This window comes from Eptesicus fuscus, chromosome 3 (genome assembly GCF_027574615.1).
Source record: "Eptesicus fuscus isolate TK198812 chromosome 3, DD_ASM_mEF_20220401, whole genome shotgun sequence".
NCBI lineage: Eukaryota > Metazoa > Chordata > Mammalia > Chiroptera > Vespertilionidae > Eptesicus > Eptesicus fuscus.
The window spans coordinates 7497564-7510357 of NC_072475.1; the positions used below are offsets into that span (position 1 = coordinate 7497564).

The 12794-nt window shown below is 39.8% G+C and overlaps 1 protein-coding gene across 5 annotated transcripts in view; it reads left to right on the forward strand.

Annotated features, from left to right (window-relative positions):
• Positions 1-12794, forward strand: part of PKNOX1 (PBX/knotted 1 homeobox 1) — a 59363-nt gene that overhangs the window by 19756 nt on the left and 26813 nt on the right. For all 5 annotated transcript variants that reach the window (XM_028151847.2, XM_054713570.1, XM_054713571.1 and 2 more), the window contains exons 4-6: positions 3709-3836; positions 6008-6179; positions 7903-8073. In XM_028151847.2, the coding sequence (XP_028007648.1) occupies positions 3709-3836; positions 6008-6179; positions 7903-8073 (471 nt within the window). The remainder of the gene's footprint in view (positions 1-3708; positions 3837-6007; positions 6180-7902; positions 8074-12794) is intronic.

Genomic DNA, 12794 nt, shown 5'->3' on the forward strand with positions numbered 1-12794 from the left:
TTCCGTCATTTCAGCGTATGTACATATTTGCTTTATGTTATTTATTATTAACCACAAGTAAAGGTTAGGAATTGTTATCTTTCTTTAAATTTTTTTACTGTTTCACTTTATTACTGCTGTGTATGTGCTCCATGTGAGTGATGTAGGTGCTTATGTAGGTGGGTTCCGACTTACTGCGAAAATCAATCGAGTTACATTGCGCCGTAGGAACGGATCTCTGACGTAACCCGAGGACTGACCGTATTGATTTCAGAGAGGAAGGGAGAGGGAGAGAAAGATAGAAACATCAATGATGAGAAAGAACCATTAATTCACCACTTCTTGCACACCCCCTACTGGCATGTGCCCTGACCAGGAATCAAATTGTGACCTCCTTATTTATAGGTAGACACTCAACCACTGAGCCACACTGGCTGGGATGTGGGTGGCTTCTTGACAGCCCTCCCACTGTCTGTAAGTTATAGTTTTACGTGAAACTACCCTGGTGTTTTATGTTCTGTGACCTGAAGGAATTGGGAAGGAGGGGCTGACTGAGTCCTGTGCAGCCTCTCTTGGGACACCTGAGGTTTGGGGAATGCTCTGTGTGCTTCCAGTGGGGCCATTCCCTTTTTTCTCAGGAGCTTGGGAGCTGATTTCCATTGAAGACATTCAGCTCTGTCTTTGCTTCCCACCTACCTCATACTCAGGAGGAGGAACAGAATGCCCCTGCCAGGAGCTCTCTTCTCACCCTCCTTGAAGATTTTATTTGTTTGTTTGTTTTTGTTAATCCTCACACCTGAGGATATTTTTTTCATTGATATTTAGAGTGGGAGGAAGGAAAGGGGAGAGACAGAGAGAGAAACATTGATGTGAGAGAGACACATCAGTTGGTTGCCTCCTGCACACACCCCGACCAGAGATGGAACCTTCAATCGAGGTACGTGACCTTGACCAGAATCGAACTCGGGACTCTGCAGTCCATGGGCTGATGTTCTATCCACTGAACCAAACCAAACTAGAACAGTAGTCGCCAACCTTTCGGACATCATGGACCACCGATTGGCGACCACTGTTCTAGAGGATTTATTGAATACGACCAATCGATCAAATCTGGGTAGGGTCAACTCACCGTAGGAAGTCACAGCCCCCCCATTGGTGAGGCTCCAAGTGGGCTTCTGGTGGGCGGTTAGGACCTGAGTCTGGCCACCCCAGCCTTGCTGACTCTTGTGCCTTTTCCTTGGTGACCAGTTTTGCACCATTTCTGGTTTAGTTGCTGTTGCTTTTGTTTGCTTTTGTAGGTCTTAAAATCTTTTTAAGTGCTTTTTGCTTCTTATAGGAATTGAGGTAGAGAATTCTGTTTCAGCCTGCTCTTTTCACCTGTAAGTCCTTTGATATTTCCAAGTGACTAATCTAATGATGACTCCTCCCCTCTCCTTGCTGAGGCCTGACCTTAACACCCCCCTTCCTCATTGCCTGGCACTCAGATCCCAGGTGCCCCTGCAACCTCCCCTAGTGCACTCACCTCTGCCTTCTTTACTCCTGGGCACCTCTCTGCCCTGTGGCCCTGGCTCTTCCCTTCACTTTTCCTCCCACCTCCCTCGGGCAGCAGCTTGGAGAGCTCCTTTCTGTTCTGCAGGTCTTTGCCTGCATCACCCCTTTCTTCGAAGACTCTCCTGCCTGCCCTAGTTACTTACCACTGCAACTTTCTCTGATCTTCTCTCCTTCCCAGCAATGATCACCTTCTGACATATTCTGTTAAGTGATAGTCTTCTGTGCTTACCCCTGTCTGTCTTATTCCCTGTCTGCCCTGATGCATTGAGTATGCAGTGCATTGCCAGGCACAGTGGGGAGGGAGTGGGTAGGTGAGGGGTAGTGAACCCCTTGATTTTAATAGCTAAGCCAGTGGTCGGTAAACTCATTAGTCAACAGAGCCAAATATCAACAGTACAACGATTGAAATTTCTTTTGAGAGCCAAATTTTTTAAACTTAAACTTCTTCTAACACCACTTCTTCAAAATAGACTCGCCCAGGTTGTGGTATTTTGTGGAAGAGCCACACTCAAGGGGCCAAAGAGCCGCATGTGGCTCGCGAGCCGCAGTTTGCCAACCACGGAGCTAAGCACTTCTCCACAACACAGAAAACTCTTTGAAAACATTATTATTATTTTTATTTTTAGAAAGAGGAAGGGAGAGAGAGACAGACATTGATCTGTTCCACCCATTTATGCACTCATTGGTTGATTCTTATATGTGCCCTGATTGGGGATCGAACTGGAACCTTAGCTTATTAGAATGACACTCTTAACTAACTGAGCTTCCTGGCCACGGCGAAAACATAAGCATTTAATATTATTCAGTATACATATACCAAATTTACTTAACCATTCCTGTGAGGTTGAACATTTATTCTTTCATAGTCATTAAAAAAGAAACCTTGAAATAAGTCTCTTAAGGCTTTTTTATAATACTATCAGATTTCCCCCCAAAAAAGACTGTGTTTGAGTGGGCATTAGTTCGTTGCGTTAGTGTTTTGTTTTATTTTTTTAAGAGAGAAGAACAATTTCCCAAGTATACTGTGCCATTTAAAGGCACCAGAATGGAATTGTCACTCTGGACTATTGGAGAGCTGGACCTGAGGACTGCTTCCTTGGCCACAGCCCTGGGTGTCAGGGAGGGATCACGTTGGGGCTCTCCCGTCTCGTGGGGATGAGCCCCCACCCCAGTGCACCCAACATGCTGCTTCCTTGAGGCCAGAGGCATGGCAGCCAGGGCTGCGCAGGGGTGGGAGGTAATCTGCTCATGGGTAATTACAAGTTTACTGCGGCAGTTTTGTTTTATATTTTTGTAAACTGAATTCTTTACGTTTAAGAATTTAAATACTTTTTACCTAACTTACAAACAACATCGCTAGTTTAAAGCAATTTAAATGATAGTATCTTAAAGACTTCCTCTTATATTTAATACTATTTCTTTAAACACAGCTGGTTTTTATTTCCTGAATAGAGTGACTTTTAAAAGAATTATAGTTTATCGCCGAAACCGGTTTGGCTCAGTGGATAGAGCGTCGGTCTGCGGACTGAAAGGTCCCAGGTTCGATTCCGGTCAAGGGCATGTACATTGGTTGCGGCACATCCCCGGTAGGGGGTGTGCAAGAGGCAGCTGGTCGATGTTTCTCTCTCATCGATGTTTCTAGCTCTCTGTCCCTCTCCTTTCCTCTCTGTAAAAAGTCAATAAAATATATTTAAAAAAAAAAAAGAATTATAGTTTATGTATTCCTGAAGTTTAAGCATAGATAGGGGAGAATTTCAGGCCTGTCAGAGATATGTAGCATATTGGATATGAGTTGTTTTTATGACAAGAGAAGCTTGGACAGTTTTGTTTACTCTTCTCTTACTGCAGTATTATCCAGCATGAGGCTATACTGCAGGCGGGCAGACAGTAAGATTGTGTATGGACCAATTCCCTTCCGGAATGTCTGGTTATTATGATTTTGAAAATAATAAGCATTTCACATATATCAGTCCTCTTTGTTTTTAAGTGATTTGGAAATTTGAGCTTTGGCCTTTTTTTAAACATTCAATTAGAAAGGAGTTTGTGGGTGGTATTTATATTGTTGCCAATCACACAGCTGGCTGTTACCCTTCCCATTGCATTCCTGTTTGATAATAGAACACTTACTAGCAGTTTGTTTCTTGTTTAGTAACAAAACGTATCCTCTTCCTTTCACAGATACAAGTAGTAACAGAGTTAAAAACGGAGCAAGATCCCAACTGCTCTGAACCTGATGTGGAAGGAGTGAGCCCGCCCCCTGTGGGGTCCCAGACGCCGATGGATGCAGACAAGCAGGCCATTTATAGGTAGCGAAGAGATGTGAAGCATGTGGGTTTTAAGAGGAATAATGAGAGTAGAAAACCTTGTTAAAGGGAACATTAGGGCTATTAGCTAGGCAGAGTAAGATATGATGTGGTAAGTACTGGGGTGAAGATTTTCTCAGATTAAGATGTTATTTCTAATATCTTTCTTTAAAAAATTTTGTAACATAAATCACATTTTAGTTCACCTTGTAAAAAATAATATTGAGATGATTTTACTGAAGAATTTTACCAACCTTATGAGAAAAAAGCAGCATGTCTACACAATCTTATCCAGAAAATAGAAGATGAAGACTACTTCCCAATTCATTTTACAAACTGAGCAACACTCTGATACCAAAGCAGTCCCAAAAAATTCACAGACAAGTATGCCTCATGAATTTGGACATAAAATCATCAATAAAATGTTAGCAAATTGAATCCAGCCACAAAAATAATAGAATAATATATAATGATCAAGTGGAGTTTATGCCAGGAATGCAAGACTAGTTCACTGTTCAAAGATCAACCAATGAGATTCACAGTGTGATCATATCTAGTGATGCAGGAAAGCATTTGACAAAATCAACAGCTAATTATTATTTAAAACTGTCAGCAAAAGGGAACTTTCTTAACCTGATGAAGGGCAACTACAAAAACCCACAGCTCACATCAGACTTGATGGTGAAAGATTGAATACTTTCCCCGAAGTTTGGGAATGAGAGATGTCCACCCTAACTCTTCTTATTCAACACTGTAATAAAAGTCCTAGCCAGTGCAGTAAGACAAGAAAAAGATTAAACGGAAGAAATAAAACTGGCTCAATGCACAAATGACATGATTATCGACATAGAAAATTCCAGCATCTACCAAAAGACTTCCAGGTACATAGTGAATTTAATAAGGTCACAGGTTACATGTGATAAATCTATACCTATAAAATGCTGATGCAAGCAAATCAAAGACAACCTAATAAATAGCAGGACATACCATGTTTATGGATTCAAAGACTCAACATATACAGATGTCTGTTCTCCTAAAATCAGGCTATAGACTTAATACAATTCCAATTAAGTTTTATCAGGATATTTTTGTGCATATAGACAAGTTCATTCTAAATTTTATATAGAAGTCAGAAGAACTAGATCAACTAAAACAAATTTGAAAAAGAATAAAGGAGGAATCAAATCTATTTGATCTTAATATTTGCTATCATGTTACAGTAATTAAGACATTGTGATATTTGTGAAGGGATAGACACACATAGATCAATGCCACAGAGAGAGTCCAGAAATAAATCTACACAAATATGATTTGATCTTTAGCTAAGGTGTGAAAACAATTCAATAAGAGAAAAGGTAGACTTTTGGACAAATGGTGTTAGAACAATAGAATATCTATATTCAGAAAAAAAATCCTTGACCTACTTTGACATCTTATACAAAAAGTTACTCAAAATGGACTATCAACCTAAATGTAAATTTTAAAACTGTAAAATGAGTACATCCATATAATGGAAATTATTTGGCCATAACGAAAGAATTAGGTACTGATACCTGTTACAGCATCAATAAGTCTTGAAAACATGCTAAGTGAAAGATGCCAGACACAAAAGGTCTCATCTATATATATAATCTATATATATATATAAAAGGCTAATATGCAAATTGTCCCCTTGGGAGACTGGGAGTTCAACCGCTCACTATGATGTGCACTGACCACCAGAGGTCAGCGCCAAACAAAGGAAGGCCCCGGGCAGCAGCCAGAAGGCCCTAATTGGTCCTGATCACCAGCCAAGCCTAGGGACCCTACCTGTGCATGAATCTCGTGCACCAGGCCTCTAGTATTATATGAAATGTCTAGAATTGGCAAATCTATAGAGACAGCAGATTAGTGGTGGCCTGTGGATGGGACTTAGGGGTAAAATAGAGAGTGACTGCTAATGGCTACAGAGTTTCTTTGGGGGATGATGAAAATGTTCTAAAATTGATTGTGATGGTTACACAACTTTGTGAATGTACTAAAAACCATTGAATTGTAAACTTTGAAGAGATAAATTATATATTGCATGAATTATATTTCAACAAAGTTGATATGTCAAATAATGTATACATACGTACATACCAAACATTCTCATGCCATATGTAGAGTGTACATTTTTTTTCTTTTTTCCCCAGGCATCCACTCTTTCCATTATTAGCTTTGTTGTTTGAAAAATGTGAGCAATCCACGCAGGGCTCAGAAGGTACAACTTCTGCCAGTTTTGATGTGGACATTGAAAATTTTGTAAGGAAGCAAGAGAAGGAAGGAAAACCCTTCTTTTGTGAAGATCCAGAAACTGACAATTTAGTGAGTAAATTAATGTTTTATTTTTTATTTCTTCCAAATTTAAAATCTGTCCAATAAATTTTAAACTTCCAGTTAAAACTTTAGACTGTTTGTAGTTCTGCTAAAGGGGAGAATTGTACAATTCATGAGATAACGTGTGTGTGTGTAACTTGAATGTCTTCCAGCCTTCTCTCATTACCCTTTCCTCTTAGCAAATAAGCTGGCTCAGCCTCCATCTTAAATGGACCAGGGGATTCAGTTCTCTCCTAAACATTTGAAAGGTTCATTGGGGTTGACATGCTCACCTGCCTTGCTTCTCAGGCAGCATGTCGATGCTCATCTTCAGTCCTTGACTTTTCCTTGACCATGGACACAGGACTCTATTCTCCAAGGCAGCTCTGTCTTGAGGCTCACACAGATTTGTGGTGGATGACAAAGTTTATCAAGACTTGGGGCCCACCAGCACTGAGCAGGGACAGGCTCCGAGGTCCCTCATTAGTTTTTCTGTCTGAAGCCAATCTGTCTCATATAAATGCCCTCCTCCTAGGTCCAGTGTTCTAAAATTCAGGGTTCTCTGTGCTTTCTGAAGGAAATGGAGACTTCTTTGGCGTTAACATCACTGCTGCACCCAAGGGGAGCGGTGCCATTCAGTACTGTGGAGCACTGTCAGCTGGGTCTGGGGTCCTCACAGGATTTCTGTTGAAGCCTGCTATACTAGCTCCCAGATCAAAACCTTTGCCAGGCTCTGGTCAGCAGAAAGGGTCTTTGGAAATCTTTTTCCTGAATAAACTGCCCAGGTCTTCATTGCTGTTGTTTAAATTGCTCATTACATATTTAACCCCTATTGCCCAATAATAGATTTTATAGGTGAGTTGCTGACTTTGAGTCTATCTCTTCATCTTTTAAATGGAACTGACAGTGCCTGCCCTTTTGGATTTCGGACCAGAGACTCTCTGCCTCTGATCTGTCATACAGCCATCAGTGAGTGAGGGGCAGAAGTGGCCACAGTGGCCCCAGGCTGGCAGGGACCAAGGCTCTCCTGACTGGTGTTAGGGCACAGGGCCTGGCAGAGCTGGATGCTTGGTATTCCTCATTATTGACTCGCTGGCTGATTGGTTCCCTCCACAAGTACTATGAATTCTATCCAAGGTCACAGGAGAAGGAGCTGAGGCAGGTGCTGCTTATGGTAATGGTTTCATCTACTGCTGTGGGACAAAGTGTAGTGAATTAATCCAAAATCATAAACTTCGAAAAATCATGAGAAAATCTTTAGGATATAGGGCTAGGCAAAGAGTTCTTAGACTTGACACCAAAAGCACGATCCATAAAAGGCAGAGTTGGTAAGTTGAATGTTATTAAACTTAAGAATCACCTATGAAGTGGGTCTGGATTCATCCTAGTTTATAGATGAAGCAGGAACAGAGTGAGGACTGGCAACTTGCTTCTAGAGCCTGAGGCAGTGGTGAAGCTGGCTGAGGTCTGGTTGGTCCTGGCACTGTACTCGCTGAGGTCGCACTGGCATTGTCCATCTTCCTACATATCAGAGGGAGCACGGGTCTGGTGCTGGGACAATTTGTCATTTTGCACAATATCTGATGTAATTCCACTTCTGTCACTGGCAGTACAGATGGCGATGGCTGTGCAGGGTTCAGGCTAATAACAGAGTAGTTATGTGATGATGATTATAACTGAACATCATGCTGCCTTTTCCTTGTCTGAAAGTCTTCATTTTCTCTGCTTCTAGATGGTCAAAGCAATCCAGGTTTTGCGTATTCATCTTCTTGAGCTGGAAAAGGTTAATGAACTCTGCAAAGATTTCTGCAGTCGATATATTGCTTGTCTAAAAACGAAAATGAACAGTGAAACTCTCTTAAGTGGAGAACCTGGAAGCCCGTACTCCCCTGTCCAGTCCCAGGTATTTATGTTCAGGTCCTGCTCTACTTCCTGGTTGCTGTAACATCTACAAAGATGAACTGTGCTCATCCTGAGAACACCAGCCCTTTCAGAATCACAAGGCTGTCTTAATGGCTGTCTTGGCCCTCTAGATCTCTGACTCTAGCCTGGGCTGAGAGTGAATTCCGAACACCATCCATCTGGCTTCATACAGTGAATGCAATGAGGCCCCGATCTGTATACTGGACCCTGGGTCCTATGTTTCTGGAGTTCCATCCATTTCTTTCTTCTTTCCTTTTTTTAAAAATATACTAGAGGCCCAATGCACAAAATTCGTGCAAGGGGCTCTGCCCTCACAGCCCTGGCTGCCTCGAGGCCCCACGGCCTGGCCCCCTGCCCACTGGTCATTCCTGAAGGTCATTCTGCTGTCTGGTCTAATTAGCATATTAGCTCTTTATTATATAGGATTTTTAAAAATTGTAATATACATATATCACAAAATGTACCATCCTAACCATGTTTAAGTGTACAGTTTAGTGGCATTAAGCACATTAATTAACATTGTTGTGCAGCCATCATCACCATCCATTTCCAGAACTTTCCATCTTCCCAAACTGAAACTCTGTCCTCATTAAACACTAACTCCCATCCCCCTTCCCCAGCCCCTGGCACCCACCATTCTACTTTCTGTCTGTATGAATTTGACTCCTTTAAGGACCTTATGTAAGGGGAATCATTTGTCCTTTTTTTTAAAAAAAATATGTCTTACTGTTTTCAGAGAGGAGGAGGAGAAGGAGAGAGGGATAGAAACATTAATGATGAGAGAGAATCATGGATCAGCTGCCTCCTGCATGCCCCACACTGGGGATCGAGCCTGCAACCCAGGCATGTGCCCTGCCAGGAATCAAACCATGACCTCCTAGTTCATAGGTTGATGCTCAACCACTGAGTCACACCGGCTGGGCTGTCCTTTTGTATTTGGCTTATTTCACTCAGCATATGTCCTCAAGGTCCCTCCATCTTGGAGCCCTATTATATTGTAGCCATTCTGATAGATTGTAGTGACATTCATTGTGCTTGGAACTTACATCTCCCTGGTGGCTAATGATGCTGACCATCTTTTTATGTGCTTATTTTCCCTCTGTATATCCTCTTCGGTAGAATGTCTTCTCACATCTTTTGCCCAATTTATAATTGGATTTTTTTTAAACTGTTGACTTTTGAGAGTATTCCAGATACTAGTCTTTTATTGGATATACATTTTTCAAATATTTTTTCCAAGTGTGTAGCTTATTTTTCATTCTCTTATCAGTGTCTTTTGCAGAGCAAGCATTCACCCCTTCTCCCCCCATCTTTATTTTATTTTATTTATTTAAAATTTTTATTTCCCATCCATCCACCTCACCTCCCTTTTAGCAACCATTAGCTTGTTCTCTGTATCTTTGGGCCTGTTTTTTGTTTATTCATTTGTTTTGTCCTTTTAGGTTCTGCATACGAGTGAAATCATATGGTATTTGTCCTTCTCTATCTTTCTTATTTTACTTTGCATAATAACCTCTAGCTCCATCCATGTTGTCTCAAATGGCAAGATTTCATTCTTTTTATTGCTGAATAATAAAATTCCATTGTATATATGTACTGCATCTTTTTTATCCACTCAGCTATTGCTTCCATATCTTGGCTGTTATAAATAATTAGAGGCCCAATGCACGAAATTCGTGCAAGAGTAAGCCTTCCTGCCCTAACTGGTTTGGCTCAGTGGATAGAGCGCCGGCCTGCGGACTGAAAGGTCCCAGGTTCGATTCTGGTCAAGGGCATGTACCTTGGTTGCGGGCACATCCCCAGTAGGAGGTGTGCAGGAGGCAGCTGATCAATGTTTCTCTCCCATCGATGTTACTGACTCTCTATCCCTCTCACTTTCTGTAAAAAATCAATAAAATATATTTTTTAAAAAAAAGTAAGCCTTCCTTTCCCCGGCCAGCACCAGCTTCCCTCGCAGCCCTGGCTTCATCTGGAAGGTTGTCCGGAAAGATGTCTGGTCTAATTAGCATACTACACTTTTATTATTATATTATAATTTATTATTATAGATGCTGCAGTGAATATAGGGGTGACTACATCTTTTTTTTGTTAAGTTTTTTTTAAAATACATTTTCATTGATTTCAGAGAGGAAGGAAGAGGGAGAGAGAGATAGAAACATCCATGATGAGAGAGAATCATGGATCGGCTCCCTCCTGCAAGTTCCCCACTGGGGATCGAGCCCACAACCTGGGCACGTGCTCTTGACCAGAATCGAACCTGGGACCCTTCATTTCGCAGGACGATGCTCTATCCACTGAGTCAAACCGGCTAGGGCATGACTACATCTTTTTTAATTAGTGTTTTGATTCCTTGTGATAAATACCTAGAAGTGAAGTTGCTGGGTCACATGGCAGTTCTATTTTTAATTTTGGAGGAAACCTCCATACTGTTTTTCATAGTGACTGCACTAATTTGCAATCCTACCAACAGGGCATAAGGATTCCCTTTTTCTCCACATTTTTGCCAACACTTGTTTATTGATGATAGCCATTCTGACTGGTGTGAGGTGATAATCTCATTGTGGTTTTAATTTACAGTTCCCTGATAATTAGTGATGTTGAACATTTTTCATTTGTTTTTTGTCCATTTGTATGTCCTCTTTATAAAAATGTCTATTCAGTTCTTCTATCTATTTTTTTAATTTTTTTTTTGGTGTTAAGTTATATGAGTTCCTTATGTATTTTGGATATTAACCCTTATCAGATGTATCATTTGTGAATATCTTCTCCCATTTAGTAGGTGGTCTTTTTGTTTTGTTGATGGTTTTCTTCACTGTTCAAAAACTTTTTAGTTTGATGTAGTCCCATTTGTTTATTTTTCTCTTTGTTTCCCTTGCTTGAGGAGATATATCCACAAAGATATTACTAATACCATTGTCAAAGAGTTTACTACCTATGTTTTCTTCTAGGAGTTTTATGATTTCAAGTCTTGCATTTAAGTCTTAAATCCATTTTGAGTTTATTTTTGTATATGGTTTAAGAAAGTGGTACCATTTTATTTTATTTTTCATATATCCAGTTTTCCCAGCAGCACTTTTTTAAAAAATATATATTTTATTGATTTTTTACAGAGAGGAAGGGAGAGGGATAGAGAATTAGAAACATCGATGAGAGAGAAACATCGATCACCAGCAGCACTTATTGAAGAGACTGTCTTTACCTCATTGTATATCCTTGCCACCTTTGTTGTAGATTGACCATATAAGCAAGGATTTATTTCTGGACTTGCTATTCAACATTTTTTAACATTGATAATTCCTACTTACCAACTTTTCCCTTTATGAGTCGTGATTTTGGTGTCAAGTTTAAGAACTTTTTCCCTAGCCTTAGATCCCAAAGATTTTCTCTCATTATTTTTCCATAAGTTTTATATTTTACATTTAAATCCATGGTCAGTTTTGAGTTAACTTTTGTATAAAGCATGAGGATTTTGGCTGAGGTTCATTTGTTTGCCTCTGGATGTCCAGTTGTCCAGCACCATTTGTTAAAAAGACTCCTTCCTCCATTGAATTGCTTTTGCACCTTTGTCAAAAGTCAGTTGGGCATATATATAAGATTTATTTCTGTGTCTTTTGTTCTGTTCAAATTTATATATCTATACCATGTAGTTTTGATTTCTGTAGTTGTATAATAAATCTCAAAATTAAGTAGACTGATTCCTCTGACTATTCTTTTTCAAAATATTCTTTTCTCAAAATACTTGAGCTATTTCTAGTTCCTTTGCCTTTCCATATAAATTTTAGAATAATCTTGTCTGTATCTACAAAAAAAAAATGTTACTAAGATTTTGATAGGAATTGCATTAAACCTGTATGTTGTTTTGGGGAGAATTGACATCTTTACTATGTTAACTCTTTCAGCTCACACACATGGTGTGTCTCCCCATTCATTTACTCTTTCTATGATTTCATTCATTAGTTCTCAACATAGGAGTCCTGCCCATGTGTTTTTAGAATTACACTTCAGTATTTTTGTGTGGGTTTTTTTGAGCAATTGTAAATGGTATATTTTTAACTTGTGTCATGCTAGTTTATAGAAATGCAGTTGGTTTTTAAATGTTTATCTTGTATCCTGTGGCCTTGCTGAACTCACTTAACTAGTTCTAGGAGTCCTTTATATAGAGTCATTAGGACTTTCTGCCTATTTAGTCATGTCATCTGCAAATAGGGACAGTTTTGTTTCTTCCTTTGTGATCTGTATACTTTTTATTTCCTTTTCTTGCCTTATTGCATTGGCTAGAACATCTAGTACTATCTTGAATAGCATTGGTGAGAGCAGGCATCCTTTGCTTGTTTCCAATCTTATGGGAAAAGTGTTCAGCCTTTCACTATTAATTTTTATTTTCATGGTATTTTTCCCCCTAGATGCTCTTTATCAAATTGAGGAAGTTCCCCTCCTATTTTTCTGAGAGTTTTTATTACATTGAATTTTTTCAAATGCGTGGATTGATATGATTATGTGATTTTTCTTTTTTAGCCTGTTAATATGGTAGGTTACATTGAGTTTTTTAATATTGAGCAAGCCTTGCATTCCTGGAATAAACTGCACTTGGTCATGGCGTGTAGTTCTTTTTATATGGATTCCTGAATTTTCTTCTAATATGGATTCTTCTAATTGCTAATATTTTGTTAAGCATTTTTGTGTCTATATTGAGGGATATTG